This window comes from Chlorocebus sabaeus, chromosome 12, assembly GCF_047675955.1.
Source record: "Chlorocebus sabaeus isolate Y175 chromosome 12, mChlSab1.0.hap1, whole genome shotgun sequence".
NCBI lineage: Eukaryota > Metazoa > Chordata > Mammalia > Primates > Cercopithecidae > Chlorocebus > Chlorocebus sabaeus.
In genome coordinates, this window is record NC_132915.1 from 107,703,109 (window position 1) to 107,727,654 (window position 24,546).

At 54.0% G+C, this 24,546-nt stretch overlaps 1 protein-coding gene across 11 annotated transcripts in view; it reads left to right on the top strand.

Annotated features, from left to right (window-relative positions):
* The first annotated feature begins 4,238 nt into the window (after positions 1–4,238).
* Positions 4,239–24,546, top strand: part of NTNG2 (netrin G2) — an 82,856-nt gene continuing 62,548 nt past the window's right edge. For 2 of the 11 annotated variants that reach the window (XM_037994199.2, XM_037994207.2), the window contains exons 1-4: positions 4,241–5,231; positions 8,455–8,544; positions 8,900–9,032; positions 9,268–9,962. In XM_037994199.2, coding sequence (XP_037850127.2) covers positions 9,750–9,962 — 213 coding nt within the window. In that variant the 5' untranslated portion in view covers positions 4,241–5,231; positions 8,455–8,544; positions 8,900–9,032; positions 9,268–9,749. Of the gene's footprint in view, positions 5,232–5,288; positions 5,445–8,454; positions 8,545–8,899; positions 9,033–9,267; positions 9,963–24,546 lie in introns of those variants that run through there. The other 9 variants (XM_073022031.1, XM_008005872.3, XM_037994201.2 and 6 more) reach the window with 9 other exon arrangements.

Below are 24,546 nucleotides of genomic sequence, written 5' to 3' on the forward strand. Positions count from 1 at the left end.
CCTCCCAGGTCTGTTGGGAAGAAACAATCTTGGAATGATAAGCTTGGAACCGAGACTATATATCAGTGAGCCCAACCATGAGGCCTGGATTCAAATAGGAGCCCTGCCCTCCCAGGATAACCCAGGACACATCCTTCAACCTCAGGATTCTCAGCTGAAGAATGGCCAGGATAAGAGTCTCTTTCACAGAGTGGTGGTTAAAGCAGAAATTGGAGATCGTCAGTAAACGGCTGTGCTTCGTGCCTGAGTGTGTAATACCAGAGCCACCTTGTGTTAAGCACTTTCTAGGAGTCAAATTGATTTCAAGCATTAGTTCACTAAATCGTTAGACCAAGCTGAGGTATTAGAGAACATTCTAACCTCCATTTTCCAGATGAAACAACTGAGGCTTGGCAAGGTGAGTCACAGAGCCAGGAATGGGACCCCAGGGCTGCTTGACTCTGAAGCCCCAGATTTCAACTGTGACTGTATTAGGTGCTCATTTAAGATCTGGAAGGACCGACAAGGTTCAGCCACATCCCATTCCGCAGCTGAGAAAACTGAGACCCAGAGCAGGGAAGAGACCAGTTGAGTCACAGAACTGCTGGTGCTGGAACCAGGCCTAAGGTTCCACAATTGCTGCTCACATTTATCGAGCACTTACTGTGTGCTAGGTTCGAAATTGCTTTCTGTCTATCGTTGTATTTGATCTTGACCATAACTCTAGGAAGATGGAGACTATTATAATCCCATTTTTCATTTGGGTAAAGTGAGGCAGAGAAGGAAGTAGCTTACTCAAGGTCACACAGCTAATTAGCGGGAGAGGTACAACTCATACCCAGAGAGTCAGGCTCTAGGGCCCTCATCCAAGCCGCTCTATGGCACTGTCTCCCAGCCAGGGCAGGCTGGCCTTGCCCGGCAGCCTGGGGCCTAGGCTGACTTGCCTGCCAAGGGGGTGGGATCTGCATGACTCCTACGGTACAGCTGCCACTGGGCAAGGCAGGGTGCGACTGAGCTGCAGTACTCAGGGAGACGGGCACGGAGTTGGGACTGGCAAGCTCCGTGTGCTCGAAGGCCATTAGCCCCCTGCCTCTCCGAAGAGAAGTTTATCCAACAAAATGCAGGCTAGCAAAGAACACGTTCCGCTTTATGTGTCTCTTGTTGTAGGCAGTGCACATCTTGGGAGATGTGTAGATGAAAGGCGCCATATAAAATGCAATCAATTATGAATCACCATTACTGAATTAATCACATGTATGATTAATACACTAATAATAATTAATGGGAGTATGGGCTAGAGATTAGAGCTGAGGACTGACAGGGAAGGGTCAGATTGCTTCTAGCAGCCTCTGCCACTGCCTGGAGGTGTCACCTTGGGGAAGGCCTCAGGTTCCCCCTTCCCCTACCTTGGCAGTAGAAGGGGTCCCAGGATGTCCTGAACACCCCTAGATGGTCCCGGGCACAGGATCTTACCACTTCCTTAACAGCTGCATCTCAACTGCTCAAGGTCAAGGGGACAAAGAGTTTCTCAAAGAATCAAAATCTTGGCCTGGCATAAGTGAACAGAGTGAGCGAGGAGAGGGATGAGAACTTGGTAGGGGTGTCCTTTGAGCTTGCACTTGACTTAAATCAGCAATGTGAGCTCATTTTTTCTGTCTGTCTGTCTGCATCAGGATGTGTCTTCTCTTGGAAGTCCCCAGAGGGCCTGGACCTCATCTGTTACCTCTCATTACAAAGCTGGTAGATTATTTTTGCTTGTGACTTTATAATTTCCTGTTACTCATCTATACCGTGCATATTTCCTCATTGTAAAAGAGTCAAGCAACCCAGAGAGGATATCTATAATAAAGCCCATTGGTCCCCCCTCATCTCCCCTGTTCATACTTTGGTGTGTATCTTCATTGTCCACATATATAATGGATGTGTCCATATATAGAGAGGACTTGTATACAATCATATGGATATAATCATATATATGTATGGTTATATACAAATCCTTTTAAAAAATATAGATGGAATAAAATTAAATGCATTGTTCTGCAGATGCTTTTTGATAGCAAATTCCGCATACACAATTCAAATTAAAACTGTGCATTGGAGCCAAAATCCCACCAGTGAAGAGGATGATTAGGCTGCTGGTGAGAGGGGAGCCAGCGGTTATTTTCGGGGAGATTCATTAACACTTTCCTGCCCCTGGTGCTCAGCTTCTTTTCATGGCTGGAAAAAGGTCATTTTTCAGAAACTACCTTAATGAAGTTTAAAAATGAACGTCCCTCAACCACCTGGTCCCCGCATGGCTGAAATCCTATTTGTTCCCTATCCTGGAAAATAAGTGCTGTATGGTTCACTTAAAAGGAACATCGTCTCCTGGAGGCTGCTGTGGAGTGCAGTCAACTCAGGATCATAGCACAGGGACCACCCTCCTGGGCAAATCCCCTCATCCTCAGATGGGGAAACTGAAGCCAAGAGCAGGGAAGGGATCTTCCCCAGCCACACACAGTGTGGTAAGTGCTGAGCCAAGAAAAGCCCATTATCCCAACTCTCAGTGCAGTGCTCTTTCCATTATCCTGGGGTCTGGAAATGAGACCAGAAGACAGCTTCTGGCGTAGGTCCCCGAAAAAACCCTGTTGGCATCAGCTTGTTGCAGAGGCAGGGAGTATTGGGGGGGTGGGGGCTGGCGGGGAGGCACGTTAAAAATTGTTTCTAGTAGCACATATCTTTGCATACGGATCACTGAAACCCTCCTGGCAGTGCTAGGGAGGAGGCACCCCTGGTCCCTCTGCTGTGTTTAGATGAACTACAAATAAGAAGCGGCCCCTCCATCTCTTTGGCTGTTCCTGACAGCGTCCAGTCCACAGTGATGATGGAGGAGCAGGGCGGTTCCCAGGGATTGATGACCCTGCCCCGGGGTGACAGCAGGCTGAGGGCTGACCCTGGTCATCACTCACCCTGTGCAGGAGCCCCACGCCCTGCCCTTCACTGCTGCCTGCAGGCTGAGTGCTTAAAAATCACGCCACTAAGATCTGTTCTCTTCTCCCAAGGAGCTTCCTCCTGCATAGAACAGGTAACTAGGGGCTGGCCCATGTCTGCCTTCCTGAGCTGCTTGGTGGGATAGGCCCATCTCCAGTGGTAGGCATCTGAGAGCGTGTGCAGGTAGAGGCACACAATGGCCCTGTTTTGACCCCTCTTTGAAGAAAGAAGGATTTACCATTCATATCTCACATATGGGGAAACTGAGCCCCAAAGCAATCTGGGCCGTGTTCCAAGTTAATCAGCCAGCCAGGCCAGTGACAGAGCATCACCCAGGAACCCAAGAGCCCTGCCTCCATGGCCAGAGTCCTTAGCTATGTGACCTTGGGCAAGTTACTTAACATCTCTAACTTGAGGCTTTGCTACTAGCAGTGAAGTCACTGGGCTTTGGCGAAGATTCAGTGAATAATGCACACAAGCTGGTTTGCATGGAGTCTGGCATAAAACAGGTGTTCAATAAATATATTATTATTATTATTACAGCAGATGACAATTTTTAATTCTGCATCCTCTGCCTGTTATGTCACAATATTCTAAATATTATTCAGCAGTATAACTCCCTCTCCAGTTTTCAGGGCAGCTGAGAGCAGGGAAGGGTTAAGGTGGAGGTGAAGGGTGGCAGCAGGGCCGGGCACTGAGGTGCCATGTCTTGTTCCATTCCCAACACCCTCTATGACCTTGGGCTGGTCTCTCTCTCTCTCTCTCTGCCTCTCTCTCTGTCTGTCCTCAGGCCCTTTGTTCTTGATGCATCCAAATGATAGTGCTGGCTGCTCAAGGCTGCAGTGAGCCCACCCCAGGAGGCCAGGAGTGTCCGAAAACCACATGTGCTTCTGGAAGATGTGGAAACTCTCCCAGAAGCCCTGGGAGGCAGCCTGGTAGGAAACCACCCGGGGGTCGGAGAGTACAGGGCTGCCCGATGTGATGTTGCCGACTCGGTGGCCTCTGCCCTGGGTTGCTGCTACGGGAGCCCTCCCACACCTGCCTCCCATGCTTGCAGGGGAAGGAGGCAGAGAACCCCTTAGCCAGGCCCCTCCTGCCCCCCTACTCTGCACTCTCTGCAGAGCTGGCTTGGCTTCGTCAAAAGCAGGGCCCATCAGGGTGGAGGCGGCGATGTGTCAGCTGGTATTCAGGCTCTGGTTGTGCGCTCAGATCGCTCCCCCTCCCCATCTCCCCAAATCCACCCACCCACCCCGGTACCCACTGCTTGGGGCCTTCTGGGTGGCAGCACTTCACAGGGAGAGACCGAGGAGCAGCCCTGAGCCCCTGGCTGTGGGGGGTGGGGGAACTGACTCACTTGGCCCCCCTCCCTCGTGCCGATGGGGCAGCCCCCACACCCATGGGTGCTGGCACCCCAGCAGGCCCCCAGGTTTTGGAAAAGGAAGCTGCAGCCCGGCTGCGCCTGACCGGAGCCGGCTGAGGATGCGCTCTGGGCGCAGGGACCCGCTGGCCCCCGGGCCGGGAGGCGATGTTTAGGCAGCGACCCCCCAGAGGCTGCCAGGGCCACCCTGGCCGCGGGCCCGCGGGGACTCCCTTGCTCGCCGCGCCCCTCCCCGGGCCGTGGCGCGTCCCCCGAGCCGCGCAGTATTTCCTTCCTGCACCTTTAAGAAGACCGTTGCTCCGTGGTGGGATGGTGTGTTAAAGCCACACAGAGGAAGTTACGCAGCCCGGATCAGACCGAGAGATAAAAGCCCCGATGGTGATCGTGAGTGATGGCAAGAGGATTTAGCCTCGGCATTAACTTGGAGCGGAGTGCAGGGGGGCAGTGAAGCGCCCGCCATCTGGCCCGCGCCGCGCCGGGGGGATGCCCCGGCTCCCCGACGAGCCGCCGCGAAGCCCACCCGGGCCGGGGGCCGCCCGGCGCCGGAGCGCGGGTCCTCCCCGGGCCGCCCAGGGGGGCCAAAAAGTTTGCACTTGTTAGCGGCGACCTCCCGCTCCTCCCGGGCGGGCGATGCGGGCGGCGCGGGCGGCCCCCTCCCCCGGCCCGCGTCTCCGGGACGGCTGCGGGCGGCCCCCCCGGCGGCCGGAGGGCTCCCCGGCCCCGATCTGACGGCGGCGGCGGCGGCGGCCACAGCGGCGGGAGCGGCGCGGGGAAGGAGCAGCGGCTTGCAGCCCTCGGCCCGCGCCCCCACCCAGCGCCAGCCCGAGGGGGGAGGCGCAGCGCCGGAGGGTGGCGGTCCTCGGCCCTCCCGGGTCTCCGCGCCGGGAAGCCGCTCCGAGCCGGGGTAAGGCGGGCGGGGAGAGCCCGGGAGGCGGGCGGGGGAGAGGCTGCAGCTTGGCCAGGCTGGTTTCATTTTTAAAGGGCTTCGGTGACCATGCAGGCTTGCCCGGGCCCGGGAGCCACTTACAGCGGCCCGGCAAAGGCTCGGATGCAAAAGTTGTTTGGTGGCGGCTGCTACGAGCTGAGGACTGGAGTCGCCCCAGAGGGGTGTGTGAGGGTGCGTTCTTAGCAGCATCTTAAAGGGGTAGCTTGTCTTTCTGGCCGGCTTCCCCCGGGTCCTTTCCTTCGTGTGTGTGTGTGTGTGTGTGTGTGTGTGTGTGTGTCTATGTGTGTCGGGGAGGGATGTTGCAAGGATGCTCGGATGTGTCTCGAAAAAGGAAATTAACCCTACTCCCGCGCCTCTCCCCCACCCCAATTTCACCGCCACCGCTTAGAACCACCCCCATCCCGTGCCCTCCCATCTCTCTGCAAACTGGGAGCCTGTGAGTTGCACAGAGAAACTCCCGCGGCTGGGGCTGGAAACTTCTCCTGGCGCCGGGAGGGGGTCGGGAGGTGAGGGGGCGCAGGCACCGGCTTGGGGCCGGCGTGGAGTCGAACCTGGAACTGAGCGGCGCGCAGGTTGGGGGAGCAGAGGCGGCGGGAAGGCGGGAAGAGAGGACCGCGGGCTCTCAGGGTCCGCCCGCTCTGGAGTAAGTTGGCCGTCTGGGCGGGGGGCGGCGGCAGCCGGGTAGCCGCAGGCTGCAGCGCCGGGGCAAAGGATCCAACTAGTTCCTGGGCGCCCTGCTCGGTGTCTTTTAATTAAGTAAGGCAGTGCCGAAAAAGGGGGCACCTCAGTCCGGGCCGGGCCTTTATTACAGGCTTAATTATTAATTGCTCCCGTGGCTTGCACGCAACTTTGGGAAGACAAAAAGCAGCTGCGGGGCTGCCGGGTCGTCGGTGTCCCAGGCTCGCAGCCGGCCAGAAGCACTGACTCGACCCCGGCCCCGGCCTCGACCCCGCCCGCCGGGACCCACCCGAGGCCGGATGCTCGCGCCCCGCCTCCCGCGCCCAACTTTCCAGGGGTCCTGCGGGCGGGGACCCAGGGGCCAGATAAAGGGCCCGCTCCGGAGCAGGGGACACCGGGGCTGCCGGAATTAGGACGCCCGCCGAGGCTGCGGTGAGCGCCGGGCGCCCGCTGGACCCCGCCCGGGGCGGAGGACGGGAAGGTGACCCCGCCGGCCAAGCTCCCTTTCCCTCCCGGCAACCCCCACCCTCCCCCGAAGGCAGATTTCACCCCCCTCCGCCGCCCCTGCCGAGGAGGGAGAGGGAACCCCGGGGTGGGCTGAGTCCCCTCCAGTCCCAGGAGCCCCCAGCGCCCTCTCTCCGGTGCCCCCAGGGGCCCCGCGCCCGCCGCGGCAAGTTTCCCACACGGCGAGGGCGCAGCCGGCAACTCCGAGAGGAACCTGCTGGCGAGCCCAGCCAGCTCGGGAGGCGCTAATTCAATAAGACAGAGAAATCTGAGTTCAGAAATCCTGATAAAATCTAATTTTCGGGTTTTAATACCCTGGCTATCAGCCCCCCTCGGTTCCTGAGGACTCTTAAAAGAAAATAAAGCACATTGATTCTATTTGTTTCTGGGAGCTGCAGTTTCTTAATAATATCAGGTGAAGATAAATTTTCCACGGAGAAAACGATCCTCCGGGATGCAGCCTTTTACTCTGAAAATTTCCCTGCCGACTCCTCACTCTCTGCGCTCCTCCTCGTTATCCGGGGACTCCTGTGTCTCTTCCCCCCTTCTCTTTTTTCTTTTTGGCAGAACCCGCCTGTAATATTCGTGTGCTGAGCTCATAATTCCCCCTGCGATGCCAGCAACGCCCAATTGATTGACTAGTTGTAAACACATTTTTCCCCTGGCAGATTTTGTTGTTGTTAGGGGTTTTTTATTTATTTATTTATTTTCCAGGGAATGCGTGGCATTTAAACCAACAGGACTGCAATTAATAGATTTGCGAGTTGCACCGCGCGCGCCGCTCGCCCCAGCCTCCCGGCCTCCGGGCCTCGCTGCCTCCCCGCGCCCGGCGGCGTCCAGCGCCCTGCAAGCCCCGAGCAGCCGCGGGTCCTGCAGCTGAAGGAAGGCGGCAGCTGCGCCCTGCTTGCAAGCCGCAGCCCGGCGTCCTGGTTGTCCCAGCAGCCAGGAGCTCCCTACCTGTTAGTGAACAGTTGGGAGTCGACTGCTGGAAGAATTAATTAGGAACGTGCTGTGCTCTGGGCAGCGCGAGCTCGGGTAGTGGCATCCAAACCTTTGCCGGCCGCGCTATTTTATTTTTACTACATTTTCTCAGGTTGCAAAAATAGACACCGGGCACGTTCTTTCTGAGAGTTTTCTAGCAAGGAGCGCCTTCAAGGCCGGGCAGGCTCTATAACAGGTTCCTCTTTAAACAGTCAGAGGTGAGACGGGGAAAATGGTCCTGGCTGGGTTCTCATTCATCTCCATCAGCAGCCCTTCACCCAGAGAGAGGGGCAGGGGTCGCCCTAACGCAGATGAATGGGTCCCATGCCTGGAGCCCTGGGGCCCTGGCTGGGGGCTGCTCCGAGCCTGAGGTGCTCAGGGCAGCAAGTGTCCGCCACTTCGGTTTGTCATTTTTGGCAGGAGCGTTTTTCTGTCTGGGTAGAGGCTGGAGTTTCATGGAAGCACAGTTAACTCTTCAGGGGCCTTGCATGCACAGAAGGTGAAGAGGATGTCAGGGGAGAGCCAGGCTCAGACTGGACATTTGGGGCGGTTTGGGAGGTCAAATGCAATCATCGGAGGCATAGTAACCAGAATAATTAATCATGCAGGCACTTCTGCTGTAACTTATTGCAGTAACCTTTGCCCTATTGGCCAATATTTTTGGCCAGAATCCCATGCTGGCTGGACTTGGATTCTCCGGGTGACGTATGCAGTGTCTGGAACACACCACAGTACTGTAGTCATGTTATTTCCCGATGTAACGTTCATGTAACTGGTATCTATTTTGATATAACAGTTATATCTATTTTGATTTTAAATAATTAACAGAAGCTTAAAATAGCACAGCAATAATCATAATAGTAACCCGTTGATAGACATACCCTCTAAGAATGATTTGCAAAATGCTGGCCTTGATCAGAAAAATCTGAACTCACAAAACATTTTCACCTCTTTGGCAGTCTTCAGTATCCCTAGTTTCTTACAGTTAAAAAAAAAAAAATTAAATTTGCCATTTCAGATTGTGCCTATGATTGGGGAGCTGTTTCTCAGTGCCTGGCTCTTCATGGTTGGCCAGCACGTGGAGCACTCTGTTCATCTGTACATATAGGTATGGGCTCATCTGCACCTATAGTTACATTCTCATCTTTGCCTTCAACAACTCTGACATTCTGACTTGATAGTCACGGTATTTTAAAGCAACCATTAAATCTTGCCTCCTGGAGATGCTTTCAAAAGTCTCTGACCCCCAAACAGGGGCACTTCTGCTGAACTAACCCTCCTATAAATGAGAGAAAAATGCATCATCTTTTAAAGAACATGCCCAAATGTGCAACTCTGATATTAATAAAAATAACCCACTTTTCTCAGGAGACTTTGCTAATGCAACCTCATTTTTTGCACATTTTGCCGGAGAGCTTTTGTTCTTATACGTCTCTATTCTCCCCCTCTTTAATTTGTTGCAGGTGTTGTTGCTAATGAGCTCTCTCTCTCCTCCCCTCTTACAATGAAAGACAAGCCAGACCCCAGGTACCTGGATGGATTGAGAGCTGAGATCTCAGAAACTTCATAATAAGTTGCCGATGGCTACCAGCCAAGGTCAGCTGAGCCCCATTAGTGCCGGCCCCCACCAAAGCAGAGCCAAATAGCCTTCTCCCCGGTTAGCACCTCAGTAGCTTTTTATTCTAGTCCAGTCACACAGCTGTTGCCACCTTAAGCTCATATGAAAGAAATCTCTTTTATTGGTCTGAGAACCCAAGTCCAGTCCCAAAGAGGGAACATGTTTCCAGCTAACATGTCCACCTCCTGATTTTATTTTATCTTTGCAATGCAGGCTGGAGGGTTATTTTGCAGTGGTGTTGAGCACGTCACCCATTAAGAGCCCTTTAAAGACCTGGATTGATTGGAAGGACAAAAATTAAAAGCAATCTGATCCGGCCTCATGCAGGATCCCTGCGGATTTTCTCCTTATCCCATTTCCATCCACTGTCACAATTTGAGAGTCCGCCTGATTTGATCAGATTCACCTCCGGGGGAGGTGTGATGACAAGGTTAGGAGGACGTGAAGTTGTGGGCAACTTTCTGATCTGTCCATCAGCAGTCTGAGAAACACTGGCTCTGAATTTTCTGTATCGGCCTTTTGGAAACAACAAGTTCCTCGCTGTTTGCAAAGCTTCAGTGCTTGGGTCCCTGGGACACCCGGCCACCCTCGCCTGGTAGATGTGGCATTTCCATGCTGAGGCCACAAGTCCCGCCTGACCCCGTCGCTGCCTCTCCAGGGCTTCTCTGGGCCGCGCCCCTGCGGACTGCGCAGCCATGCTGCACCTGCTGGCGCTCTTCCTGCACTGCCTCCCTCTGGCCTCTGGGGACTACGACATCTGCAAATCCTGGGTGACCACAGATGAGGGCCCCACCTGGGAGTTCTACGCCTGCCAGCCCAAGGTGATGCGCTTGAAGGACTACGTCAAGGTGAAGGTGGAACCCTCGGGCATCACGTGTGGAGACCCCCCTGAGAGGTTCTGCTCCCATGTAAGTCCACTTACTGCTCTTTTGCTTGCCCAGGTCAAGTGGGAGGAGGTCTGGAGTAGATCCTTGGGGTGGATGAGCAGAGCTGGGGGACCGAGATGCAAGGCTGACTTTCCTGCCTCTTGACCAGGTATGGACCAGACCTGGACCAGGTCTCTGTCCCACCTTGGAAATGTGTCAAAACAGAGGCCACCCTGAGGACACTGGGGTCATGTGACATTGTTCTCTGGGGTAGGGGCATTCTCGGCCAGCTGGCCACTAGATTAGTTCCCTTGGGAAGCCCATAGTATTTGGCTCCCCAGCCTTGAGGGTAAGCCCCACCTCCTGTGTAGGAAGTCAGCATTCTGGGCGAGTGAGCGAGATGCTACCTGCAACATGATACCCCTCTGTTCATCCTTTCTGCGGTGCAACCTCTTAGCCCACTCAATCCAATCCAGCAGACTGTACCATGAAGCTAGAGCATGCCAAGCACTGAACTGGCCCTTTGCATGGGGAGGTTTGACGGAGGCTCAGAGGGGATTCATGAAGGAGGAAGTTGGGGGTCAGGCCGGGACAGACAGTACAGCTGGGTCCCCTTCCAGTTCCATTCCTACATGCAATGGCGATAGCCCCCGGGTAAGTCCAGGAAGGCAGACATTCAGGCGTTGTCCCTTGCCTCCCTAGTTAGAGAAGGAGTAGTCCTAGGGGCACGGAGTACTTCAGTACTCAAGTAATGTTAACAGCAACAACAACAGCAGAGATAGTTGCATGTGAGCTGCCTGAGTGTGTGGGCTGAGCCTGATGCCATTGCCAGGAGTCCTCCCTTCAGCCAGCCAGGTGGATTCTGTGTTGTATAAAGAAGGAGCGTCAGGGGAGGGCTCTGACCCAGTGACGTCTGTGGGCTTCTGTTCTGTCATCTGCCAAATGGGCACACTAAGAGCACACGCTCCTAGGATCATTGTGAGGAGTTTGTGGTTTAATTAATGTAGGTAAAGGGTTCGGAATAGGACCTGGCACAGAGTAAGCGCATGCAGATGTTAGCCATTGTCATTCCGGTCATACAGGTGGGGTAACTGAGGCAGTCCAGGGGTGGTGGGTGAAGGCATCTGGCCAAGGTCACGCTCCAGGAGGTGGCGAAGCTGTGATTCCAGCTTAGAGTGGCTCCAGTGTCTCTGAGTTAAGCTGCTTCCCGCTGGGCAGTGCTTTGGAGACCGTCCCTGAGGGCAGGGCAGAGCCGGGTAGGGCAACCAGGCTGCAGGAACTCACAGGAGGGGGGTGATGCCATCCCCCAGGCAGCTTGTGCCTCTGCGTGTCCTTGGAGGAGCCTCCAGGTCTCCGGGCTTATGGTGGGGCTGACCCGGTGCCCCCACCTCGGAGTCCTGAGGACTCAATCTCATGGGTCGGCTTTGCTCACATCATAGGGCAATCAGCCCGAGAAGGTAGCTTCTTACTTGGGCTTGTCAGTGGCGATGAGGCTGTCGTTGTGGGTGGTGGCTGGGCCAGGGCCAGCTGGGGAGAGAGGGAGGGAGGGAGGGAAGGAGAAGGCGGCACGAAGCCAGGAGCTGGGGCTGGATAGTCTGTGGTCATAACTGCCCCGGGGACCGCAGGGCCAAGCAAGGGGGCTGGGCTCTGGAAGCCAGGAGGAAGGCCAGGATGGGGGCTGGTGCTCCGTCCACATCTCAGAATCGGTGGGAGGGTTCTCCACACACTCCCGGACACAGTCAACCTCTGTCTCGTATTAGAGTCTTGACTGTATTTTTTCTCTTAAATATTAATCACTACCTCAATGTGCTTGGGGGAGCAGTTAAATCATAATTCTAGGACCAGCTTCGGGTTGAGGGCTTGAGGTGGGGAGATGACCCTCAGAGGCAAGTCTGAGGCCCTCTCCTGGCCAAAGCTGGCTAGGATGTCATTGGCCCTGGACCTCTGCCCCGCCCCCACCCTCAGGCAGAGAACCCAGCGCAGTGGGCAGCTGCCCTGGGGAGGTGGTCACTCCTCCCAGTCCCAGTGCCGGCAGAGCCTCATCCCAGGCAGCCATCCTCAAGCCCTGGGGTCTGGAAGGGTGCGCTCTCCCATCCTACCCCCTGCTCCTCTCCCGGGCAGACAGGTGGGGAAGGCAGGGGAGAAAGAATAGTCCCTCCACAATCTACCACATGGGCGAGTCCTCAGTGTCTCGCCACCTGTTTGATGGACTTAAATATTTCATCATGGGCTGCCATCCGGCTCTGCTTTGATTACAAATGTGCGTCCGATGAGGATGGGGAGGCCAGCGTGGCAGGCTGCTGGCTTTTGGAGGGCTGGCTTTTGGAGGGGATGGTTACTTCCAGACAGATCTAGGTTCAAACCCTGATGTCACAGTTTATTGTGGCTTCCCTGGGAGGGTCTGGGCAGGTCTCATTTAATCATCTCTAGGATGCTCTGAGGTGGGTCCTAGTCTAATCTCATCTTAGGGATTAGAAAATGTTGCCTAAATCCTGCCAAGGTCACTTTGTTGAGAAGGCAGGCTGGGAACTGCCTGTGGCCAAGGCCCATGCCCACCCACCAGGTGGCACAGCCTCCCCTCTCTCAACTTCTGACCTCTCTGAGTTTCACTGTCTTCCTCTGCCCAGTAGAAGCCATAATGTAGGAGTGTCACGGTGCTGGTGGGACAGCACAGCCCGGCCATGCTGCCATGGTACACACGGACACATAGTAGGTATTCAATGTGCAATACTAGTCACTGGCTTATTACTGTTGTGATTATGGCCTCGGTGACTTTCCTGGCTTCTCTACTTCCCCGGAGTCCTTTGCCTCTCCCCAGCCTTGGGGACGCCACGCCTTGTATTTCCAGTCTCTGGCAGCAGGTGGAAGATGCAGGCTGGGGGAGCTTCCACGCCTGCAGCCCCAGCAGCTGTTGTTAACCAGCCACCAGGGGGCGCCCTAATGGCGGCCAGATGCCCACTGCCCCCCTTAGCCTTGCCATCACCCATGGGTCCTTGCTCTCCTTCGCCCCTTCTGCAGCGGGTGCTAGGTGTGTCCTAACATCCAGCCTACGGGAGCGCAAGCCTGGCTGCACTCTGAGGGTACAAGAGGGGCCCAGGGGCGGACGGCCTTTTCAGACGCAGGATGCAGACCCTGTCTCTCTCCCAGGCTTCTTGTCCTTCAGCAAGGCCACCTGAGAACTGAATTGTAAATTCCAGCCTTGCAAGGAAGGGGAGGAGGCTGAAAGACAAGATAAATGAATAAATAAAAACCTATTGGCTCTAAATGCACAATGAGAATTAATAGGGATGAGCTCTCAACCGAGGATTCTTGGGCAAGGACAAAATTGCAATGAGGGCTGTGGGAGAAGAGAAGCTGCCCCCACCCAAATTCCCAGGGCCTGCCCCAGAAGTCAGCCCGGCAAGGCTGCGGGCCAGGGAGGAAGCAGGAAGGGCGGCGGGCAAAGGCGTCCCAGCCCCTCACAGGGTAACTGCTGCGTGCAGGACCCCTTCGAGATGGGGAGGGCATGACTGGCATTGGGAGGTACCCCTTAGCACTCTGCAAGGCAGGGCTCCCGCCGGCCACCTGTGCTCCCCGTGACAGGAAGGGGGAAACCCTTCCTTTGTGCCTTGGAGACAAAAGCTAGCCACCCGAGACTCAGGGGCAAGCTGACAGGCAGGAGAGAGAGATGGAGAGAGCTACTGCCCAGGCAGCCTCACCTTGATAGAGGTGCAGAATCCTAGACTCCGCCCCACACCTGCTGAGCCAGAATCTGCCTTTCAACAGGAAGTCTCTGGAGTGCTGGGGTGGGATTGGTCCATGGTGGTGGATGAAGCCTGTCATTGACAAAGTGGCCGGAGGTCTGTGGGTCCCATGGGGTCTGCGCAGGTTAAGGGGAGGGCATTGCTGAGGGGAGACAGGAGCCAACAGGAGAGCAGCAGGGGTCCTGGGAATGGGGGGATGGAGCTGGGAGCCTCGCTTGCCAAGGCGGGGCGGGGGATCTGTGCTTCTGAACAGGAGCCAGTGGAAGGTACCCAAGAGAGGCAGCACTAGCTCCTGACAGGAGCTACAGGCCTGGAATCTGAAGCCCTGAGCTCACATCCCAGTGTTGTCACTTGGGGGCTGGGTGGTCTGAGGTGAGTCATTGAAATGCTCCACGCCTCAGTTTCCCTATCTGTAAAAGGGGTATGATCGTGACTGCCTTGCCCACCTCACTGACTTCCTGGGAGAGGAAATGCCTCTCACAACATACCGGAAGGTGCTTGGCGGAGACTGTAAGTTCTGTTCTAGTGTGAGGCTTGAATATTATTGTTTATCCAATCTTGATAAGCTTGATGTTTCCACAATGACATGGGTGAACATTCGAATTTCCGCCATGTTGGAGTCTCCAGCATACAGAGGCACCTTGGCTTTGGTGGACAGGAAAACCGAGGGCAGGCTGTGAACGTGCATCTTCGAACACACATCTTACTCAGTTAGAACCTGCTTTAGCTTCCCTGTGCCTCAGTTTACCCAGCTGCAGAGCAAATGGTTCCATTCCTCCCCCAGGGGGTCTGCTGGGCTGATGAATACAGTTGGCAGGCAGGTACCGGAGTCCTCGAGCCACTCCGCACCGTGACATTGAACACCACATGCAGAATCAAGGTCATAGACTCTCTGCCTCCTGCCGGACCTCATGAAATCATGATCATGAAATGTTTCCATCCAACAATGCAGAGCTGACCAGCCTGATGGCTCGGGCCTCCTTCCCCCTCTGTGTTTCTGGCCGCAGCCTCCCTCCTCTCGCCATCTCACCCCTCCAGTTGGTAGGTGTTTCCAGGTCTGACCTCATGCCAGGCGCAGTTGTGATGGGAAAGTGAGATGACTAGAGAGAACTGAAGCGAAAAATGAGAGAAAACACAACAGACATTGAAGACAATGCCCAGCTAACAACAAATGGTGACACCGGCACCTGATATGACAGGAGCTGGGGAAGGAGGAGGGCGTGCCCCCGCCCATGAGCTCTCCCAGCCGCTCCAGCCTTGGCCCGTGCTGTCTCCTCCACCCGAATGCCTGCCCCTTCCTTCCTTCCTTTGTTTTCAAGGCTTCCGCTTCTACCCGGATAACCCTGGCTCCTTTTTCAAGGTTCAGGTTGGACCCCACCTCCTCCTCCAGGAGGGCTTCTCTGACTCCCTTGCCCAGTGAGGTGAGGAGGCCCCGTTTGGTCATCACCCTGCTTACTGACTGGCCTAGCAGTGAAGAGCTCTGGCCCTAGGGATGGAGAGTTTAGAATCCCGTGCTGTGTGATCTTTGATGTGAGACCTAACCTCTCTGAACCTTAGTTTCTCAAATGGGAGCTATTAATAGAACGTGCATAGGAGACTGTCATGAGCACGATGCTCGGCACATAGTAGGTGCTCACTGCATGCTGGCTGTTGGGACCAATTCTCTAACTTTAGATGTCTGCTTTCCCCCTGGACTGTGAGCTCCTCAAAGGCAGGGCTGTCTCACTATCTTTGCATCCCCAGCACCTCCCTCTGGGCTTGATCAGTGCCCAGTAAGCATTTCCTGAATGAATGGATGCATGGGAGGAAACATGGTGTGATCCAGGAACGCTTCTCAGAGGAGGCAGGATCAGGGCTGAGTCTTTTTTTTGGAGTCAGAGTCTCACTCTGTCACCCAGGCTGGAGTGCAGTGGCACGATCTTGGCTCACTGCAAGCTCCGCCTCCCGGGTTCACGCCATTCTCCTGCCTCAGCCTCCCAAGTAGCTGGGACTACAGGCGCCCGCCACCACGCCCGGCTAATTTTTTGTATTTTTAGTAGAGATGGGGTTTCACCATGTTAGCCAGGATGGTCTCGATCTCCTGACCTCGTGATCCACTTGCCTCGGCCTCCCAAAGTGCTGGGATTACAGGCATGAGCCACCGCACCCGACCAGGGCTGAGTCTTGAAGGAAAAACTGGGGTTTGGGTCACAACAGAGGAGACCCTGGAAGCCCCTGATTCTCTCCACTGCAGTCCCTGTTCTGTGGGATTTGCAACTGGATGAAGCCGGGAGGTTTGCTCTGTCCTTAAGTCAGTTGCAAGTGACTTTGGCGCCTGAGCTTCACCAGCCGTTAAAGCCACTCAGTCTCTTGAAATGCCCGAGGCAGGGCCCAGCCTAGGACAAGAATAGTTCCGTGAAATGACATCTTGTTGCACAGTGAAGTCTCCCTCCTGGGCAGTAGACAATGAGAAGACCGAGGCCCGGGGCCCACGGAGTGAGATCCTTGCTTCTGACTTCCCTTGAGGGAATGGGGTTGAGTCCAGACACCCCGTGGAAGGCAGGCAGCCATGCGAAAGGGCCCAGAGGGGACATCTTTCCAAAGAATGTCAGAGACTTACAGATCCCAGACCTTTCTGGTTTGCGCATCCCCACCTTCCTGGGCTGTCTTCCTCTATGCTCCCTAGCCCTAATGTTTACTCCATTTCCCTGTTTCTCATTTATTGTGGGTATAATCACAAGCTGCCTCCAATCCAACCTGCAATGAAGCAGGCAGTGGACGGACGGATGGACGAACAGGCAGGCAGGTCGCACCATGCTGTGGATGTGAACTTGGGCTTCCGGAGGGAGCAGATGGGACTCAGGCACATCCTGCACTTCTGGGATGTGGAACTTGGGATAAGTCCCTGGTGACACTAAGCCTTGGTTTTCTCGTCTGAAACTGGGTATGGTGCTGGACACAACCTCAAAGGAAATGTGTACAGATGAGACCAGGTGTGCGATGCCCTCAGCTGGGTGCCAGCACAAAAGGAATGCTCAAAAAAAGGGCCAGGCGCGGTGGCTCACGCCTGTAATCCCAGCACTGTGGGAGGCCGAGGTGGGTGGATCACCTGAGGCCAGGAGTTCAAGAATAGCCTGGCCAACATGGTGAAACCCTGTCTCTACTAAAATTACAAAAATTAGCCGGGCGTGGTGGCACTCGCCTGTAGTCCCAGCTACTTGGGAGGCTGAGGCAAGAGAATCACTTGAACCTGAGAGATGGAGGTTGCAGTGAACCAAGATCGTGCCACTGCACTCCAGCCTGGGCGACAGAGTGAGACTCTGTCTCAAAAAAAAAAAAAAAAAAAAAAAAAAGTTGCATTTTTATTTTTTTTAATTCTAGAATTTAGCTTGAGGGACAGAAGAGGACCCCTTAGGCCAAACCCACAGCCAGAGGCACAGGCCGTGCGCTCAGAGGTGAGCCTTGCAGGATGGGAAGGGTCAGGAGAGGGAGGGTGTGGGCGGAAGGAATGGTTGGTGCAGAGATGCAGGGAAGGGGGCCGGATGATTCGAGGGGAAAGTGTGTGGGTGACAGACAGGAGACAGTCCGCACCCCTTTTCCACCTCATCTAAGCCCCTGTAGGTCTATTACTGTGCATCTAACTGGTGAATATTCTGAGACTTCTCAAAGCCCACGGAGTGTAGGAGCTGGGGTTCAGCCTTCCTGTGTCTGGCTCCTGACCACTCGCTAGGGTTAGGAGGGATTAGGCCACGGGCTCTGAAGGAGCAAGAGGGGCAGGAGGGCAACTGAGGGGCAATGGTGGGAACCCAGAGCAGGGAAGCCCTGCGCCACGGGGCTGGTCCAGAGCTCACCAGGCTGGACCACGTGGGTGCTGAGCCGTGGCCCCTGACCGGGGCTGACCTGGCCAGAGTCCCTGTGGCCAGTGCTGATGCAGGGCTCCTTCCTGGAGTGGCCGGGCGATGAGGAATGGGAGAAACGGCAGATGATACAGGAACCGGTTCTGTTCGGCTTTGGTTTGCAGGTTCCGATTTGTTTTTCATCAGCAGCAGATTTGCTTAAATATATGAAAATGTGTTTCTAATTCCCCAAGCACACACCAACTGCTGGCGGGGGAGGGGGTAGTGCATAGGAGCAGAATGAATGCCACAGGGGGCCAGAGTTCTAGGCCCCGGCTGCTGAGAGACCAAGGATATGCCCCAGCCTCAGTTTCCCCAACTAAGCAACAGGGGGTTTGGCTAGATTAACCAGTTCATTCAATGTTCCCTGGTGATTGCGAGGTACATTCTGGGAGTTTAGTGAAATCCAGATTGGTCAGAGACAAAACCACACAAAACAGTGGACTCCAGTGCAGACAGAGGGATCCCAGATGTATATACCTCGGGCTCAGCATAGCAATAAGCATTTTTAAAAAGATTTTAAAACATTTTTTAAACTCAGGTGAAATTCACATAACATAAAATTAACCAGTTAAACAATGTTTTGGCGGGTGCAGTGGCTCACACCTATAATCCCAGTGCTTTGGGAGGCTGAGGCAGGAGGATCACTTGAGGCCAAGAATTTGAGACCAGACTGAGCAACATAGTGAGAACCCATCTCTTAAAAAAAAAAAAAAAGTCTTACTGTGTCTAACATAAAACTTGCCTTTTAAACTATTTTACAATATACAATTCAGTACATTCACAGTGTTGTGCAACTAGCATCTCTACCTAGTCCCAACATGTTTCCATCACCCCAATAGAAAACCCTGCACCTGTTAGTTACTCCCCATCCCCTTCCCCTGCCCCTGAAAACCACGAGTCTACTTTTTATCTCCATGAATTTACTTATGTTAGACATTTCGTACAAATGGAATCAGACAATATGAGGCTCTTTGTGACGGCCTTCTTTCACTGGCAAAATGTTTCCAAGGTTCATCCACATTGTCATGTGAATCAGTACTTTGTTTCTGTTTATGGCTGCATAATATGCCATCGTGTGGACACACCATATTTTGTGTATCTATTTCCTAACTGATGGACATTTGAGCTGCTTCCACTTTCTGGCTATTAGGAGTGATACTGCTGTGGACATTTGGGTCCCAGTTTTTGCATGTGTGTACGTTTTCATTTCTCTTGGGTGTCTACCTGAAAGTGGAGCTTCTGGGTCACAAGGTAATTCTATGTTTAACTTTTTGGGGAACCGCCAAACTTTTCTACAGGTGCTGCACCTCTTATGTTCCCACCAGCAATGTACGAGAGTTCCAGTTTCTCCAAATCCTTGTCAACACTTCTTATTTTCTGGTTTTGTTTTGTATTATTAGGATGAGCCTAGTGGGCATGGGGCAGTATCTCATTATGGTCTTGATTTGCATTTCCCTGATGGCTAATGATGTTAGCCATCATGTGCTTATTTGTTGTTTTTTGTTTGTTTGTTTTTGTTTTGTGTTGTTTAGAGACAGAGTCTCATTCTGTCACCCAGGCTGGAGTGCAGTGTGGTGATCTTGGCTCACTGCAACCTTCACCTCCTGGGTTCAAATCATTCTCCTATCTCAGTTCCCAAGTAGCTGGGATTCCAGGTACACACCACCACACCTGCCTAATTTTTGTGTTTTTAATAGAGACAGGGTTTCACCTGTCTCGAACTCCTGGCCTCAAACGATCTGCCCGCCTGGGCCTCCCAAAGTGCTGGGACCACAGGCGTGAGCCACCGCCCCCGGCCTATTTTAACTTTAATAAACTCCAATGTATGGATTTTTTCCTTTTGTTGCTTATGTTTTTGGTGTCATATCTAAGAAACCATTGCTAAATACAAGGTCAGCAGCATTTACCCCCATGTTTTCTTCTAAGACTTTTATAGTTTTAGCTCTTGTATCTAGGTCTTTGATCCATTTTGAGTTAATTTTGCATCTGGTAAAAGGGAAAAGGTCTATCTTTATTCTTTTGCATGTGGAGATTCAGTTTCCCCAACACTATTTGTTGAAGAGCCTATTCTTCCCCCACTAAATGTTCTTGGCAACCTCATTGAAAATCAATTGAGCATAATCTATGCACTTACTTCTGGACTCTCAAATCTCTTTTTTTTTTTTTTTTTTTTTGGAATCAGAGTCTTGCTCTGTCACCCAGGCTGGAGTGCAGTGGTGCAATCTCAGCTCACTGCAGCCTCCACCTCCCGGGTTCAAGCAATTCTCCTGCCTCAGCCTCCCAAGCAGCTGGGATTACAGGCACTCGCCACCATGCCCAGCTAATTTTTGTATTTTTAGTAGAGACAGGGTTTCACCATTTGGCCAGGCTGGTCTCAAACTCCTGGACTCAAGGGATCCACCTGCCTCGGCCTCCCAAAGTGCTGGGATTACAGGTATGAGCCACCACACCTGGCCTCAAATCTATTCCTCTGAAGCATCGAACATTCTATGTGCACTACTTCATCGAACCCTCCGGGATAATCCACACAGTAGAAACTATTATTCTCCTGTTGTGCCCATTTTATAGATGAGGAAACTGAGACTCCAAAACTGAGCGAAGTCAAGACTCAAACTCAGATCCCAGTCATTTAATGCCTATGCCACAGTGAGGCCTGAGGAGGGGAAAAACCCAAACGGTTACCCTCTCCTCCCCCTCCCCACCCTCATTTTCTTCTCCTGCTTTCAGGCTGGGATGTTGACTTGGATTCTCAGAGCAGGGGCCTTGGAAGGAGACGCTGTGACTTCTCTCTGGCCTCCAAATACCTCCTCAGCCTCCACTCCACCTCTGTCCCTCTCCCACACAGCCAGGCACTGTTCTGTCCTCTTCTTTGTTGCACAGTCAGTGCTTGCATGCAGTAGGTACTTAATAAATGCTAAAGATAATTATCCATCATTTCAAATAGAGACACACAACTTAGAAGGCATGCTGGAGATTGTCTAAGGCCAGAGAAACCCCAACATCGATAAGCATGGTACAGCAAAATTGATGGCTCCTGGGAAAGGGGACCCCAGAAGCAAGTGACTGGTATCCCTCTGCCTTGCCTCAGGCCCCTGAGTTCCCCAGTCCACCCCCAGGAAGTCCTGGGCTCCTGTGAAGACAGTATAAAACCACTAATCAGGCCAAGTGCAGTGGCTCACGCCTGTAAATCCTAGCACTCTGGGAGGCCGAGGCGGGTGGATTGTCTGAGCTCAGGAGTTCGAAACCAGGCTGGACGACACGGTGAAACCCTGTCTCTACTAAAAATACAAAAAAAAAAAAAAAAAAAAATTAGCTGGGCGTGGTGGTGATGGGCACCTGTAGTCCCAACTACTCAGGAGGCTGAGGCAGAAGAATTGCTTGAACCCAGAGGTTGTGGTGAGCCAGGATTGTGCCACTGCACTCCATCCAGCCTGGGCAACAGAGCGAGACTCCGTCTCAAAAAAAAAAAAAAGAAAAAGAAAAAGAAAAAACCACCGATGAGACCCATCCCTCTCCCTTCTCATTTCCTATGGGGAAACTGAGGCCCAGAGGGTTGGAGTGACTTCCTTGAGCCCCCATGACCCCATGAGGAGCTTCAGACCCTGGAGGCTCCACCCCAGGCCAAGGGCTCCCAAAGAGGTAGACTGGAACCATGAGGACCCTCCCCAACCAGGTCTTTGTCCATCTACACACGCCCTGGATCTGACTTCACGTGATAGCATCTGGTAGGGGACACGGGATACCTGCCCAGATGCCACTGCAGCCAGCGGGGGCTGGAGCTGACTCTTCAGGGTCAGTGAGGGTGATGCATCCACTTCCCAGCCTGCTTAGGTGAGCTCCCGCCTATGTGTCACTACTGGTGACTCTGGCACGGCTCAGAGCCGGATCTTGGGGGCCCTGAGGGGATCAAGAGCGCGCCCTAAGCCCAACTGCCAGCCGTGGTGCTCTCTGTGGTGGCAGCATCACGGAAGGTGGACAGAAAGAGTGCTCTGTGCCAGGAGGGCGAGGCCAGATAGGATGGTGGCGGGAACGCTGGCAGTCGCAGCAATGCTGGCGATCATGGCGTGGGTCTCCGTGTGCGGGACGCCTGGGAGCCTCAAGAGTGAGGCTGGGGCACACATGCTTCCGTCGTGCCACACACCAGTGGCGATTCAGAGAAAGGTGCTGTGCAAAGCAACCCATGGGCACAGCTTTTTGCCTGCTCGTAACAGGACGGAGCCAGGTCAGAGTGCAGATGAGGAGAGGGAGGTGCAGGGAGGTGGAGATGCTGACCCAAGTTTGCACAGCCAAAACTAGGATCAGTCTCCAGGGCCTCCGTCACCATCCTGTCCTGCCTTCTGTCACACAGGAGTCCGAATGGTCGTTCTGAAATTGAGAGCTAGCAGGGCTGGGATCTCACTGGGTGGCCACAGAGGGGTCCCCTGACCTCTTAGGGTCTCACTGGCAGAAGGGAATTGTATTGGAATATCCAGGTGTGTGGATCCCTGTGAATCTAGCCCTGGAGTGTTCCAGAACTGCCCACTCTGTGGAAAGGGACTCGGGCCTGTCTTCAAGGACCTGGCATCCTTCTCTCCCAGTGCCGTTTATCTTGGGGACCGTTTGGGTCTCCTCAGCCCCTCATTCCACCTCCCTTCTGCTGCCCAAGTCATTCGTCCACTTGACTCCAAGAGTCGGCTGGGGAAATAAAAGAATATGAAACACGACCAGGCATTTTCCCTTGGCCGGAGCAGAAGTCTGCTGTGGGGCAAAAGGTGAAGAAGAGACCAGTGAGAGATGAGCCCACGGTGCTCCTGCCCTCTGCCAAGGCAGGCCGTCCTCTGCTGCCAGCCTGCAGTGGGGGCGGTGTCCTTCTGGGAGGTGTCCCTCCCTCTTGGGGATCAAGAGATGGCCAAAAGCAGGTGGAGAAGCCTGTTATCCAGAGCGTAGCTTGTCTCTGCCCCTGTCCCCACTCAGGCGCAATCCAAAACCTTTGCCCACAGTTCTGGGGCTGGCACTGTCCTGGGGCCCAGCTCCTAGGGACGGGGCTTCCCCGGGCACTGGCTGCCAGGAGCTGGGTGGCCCCGGGGAAGTCTCTTCCCATTTCAGGGTATAGACTTCCTGCCTGTAAAATGAGGGAGTCTGCAGGTCAACCTCAGGGTCCCACTGTACCCCCAGATTCTGCTTCAGGGAAACAGAGAGAGAGAGAGAAGGGAGAGGTGCAATAACCTCCCAGCATCCAGGAAGACCCGGAGGGGAGAAAGGCAGGGAACCAACCCAGAAAACCCTGGAGCAGAAGCTTCTCACTTTTAATGGTCATGGCCTCACTTGAAAATCCACGGTGCTCTTCCCAGAACCATACATGCGCACAAGTGTGTGCAAACGCTGGGCTCATGCAGAGGCACACACACAGATAAGGCTGCAAACACTTTCAGGGACTTCCCGTATTACCCTGAGTCCACCTATGGTCACTTTTGTTCAACCATCTGGCCTGAGCAGGTTCTGCCCTCTGGGGTCTCTTTACCCTCAGGGAAATCAGACTTTGGTTTCCTGGAATTGACAGGTCCAACTGTCTCAGGACTTTCTTTCTTTCTTTTTTTTTTTTTTTTTTTTGAGACAGGGTTTCACACTATCACCCAGGCTGGAGTGCAGTGGTGCAGTCTTGGCTCACTGCAGCCTCGACCTCCTGGGCTCCAGTGATCCTCCCACCTCAGCCTCCTGAGCACTTGGGATCACAGGCATGCACCACCATGCCTGGCTAATTTTTGTATTTTTGTAGAGATGGGGTTTTGCCATGTTGCCCAGGCTGGTCTTAAACTCCTGGACTCACATTCTTTTTTTTTTTTTTTTTTTTTTTTTTGAGACAGAGTCTTGCCCTGTCACCCAGGCTGGAGTGCAAGCGGCATGATCTTGGCTCACTACAACCTCCACCTCCCAAGTTCAAGCAATCCTCCTTCCTCAGCCTCCCAAGTAGCTGGGATTACAGGCACCACCACCATACCTGGCTAGTTTTTGTATTTTTAGTAGAGACGCAGTTTCACCTTGTTGGCCAGGCTGATCTCCTGACCTTAAGTGATCCGTCCACCTCGGCCTCCCAAAGTGTTGGGATTACAGGTGTGAGCCACCACACCCAGCCATAGCCAGACTGTCTTGATTCTATATCTTTCTCCTCCTCAGAGCAGCAACATCGAACATTCGTTGAGTGCCTCATGTATACCAAGCCCTTAACCTAAGCTATAGCTCATTGAACCCTCACAGAAGACTTAAGGTAGAGCTTGTATTTAGACCCGTTTTGAATACGAGGAATCTCAGGTTCAGAGAAGTTAAGCCACTTGCCCAAGGCCATACAGCTTCAAAGTAGAAGAGCCTGGCACCTCCAGCTTGGGCCGCCCGGCCCGGCGTCCAGGTTCCTAAACAGGCTGCTCAGCTGGATCTCAGAAAGCGCCTGATAGACGGAGGCGGCTGTCATCTGTGTGTGTGTGCGTGCGTGCGGCCATGTGTGCTGGTGAGCATACTGTCCCTGTCAGCCTCGCCTCCCCCAGCACACCCCGGCGGTCTGGAGGAGGGAGGGCCCGGAGGAGTGACGGTGGTGTTCCCCACCCCCTGCCCTTTGAGACACGATGGAGTCTGCTAATCCAGTTACTTGATAATTCACTTATTTCATGTCTATTTGGCAGCAAGCGTGCTCCCACGCACCAGCTCCGGGGAAGGCGAGACGGTTTTGCCTGGAGGAACCCGATCTGTTTTTTCTGGGGAAGGAGTGGGGAAAAAAACTGCACCTAACAATGGACAATAATGGGCCTAAAAATAGAGGGTGGAGGGTGCAGGGGGCGGAGGAGTGCGGTGTCTGCCAAGGGAGGGCTCCAGGCCTGTCTGCTTGGCACGAGGCAGCCCTACCCTCCTGCCCAGTTACCTGCCGCTGCACTGGGTTGGCCGCCTCTCAGCCTAGAGGAGGGGCACAGGAAAGAGGAGGCCCAAGCGGGTGGGGGGCTGGGTGGCCTTCCTTGCTGCCTCTGCCAGCTCCAAAAT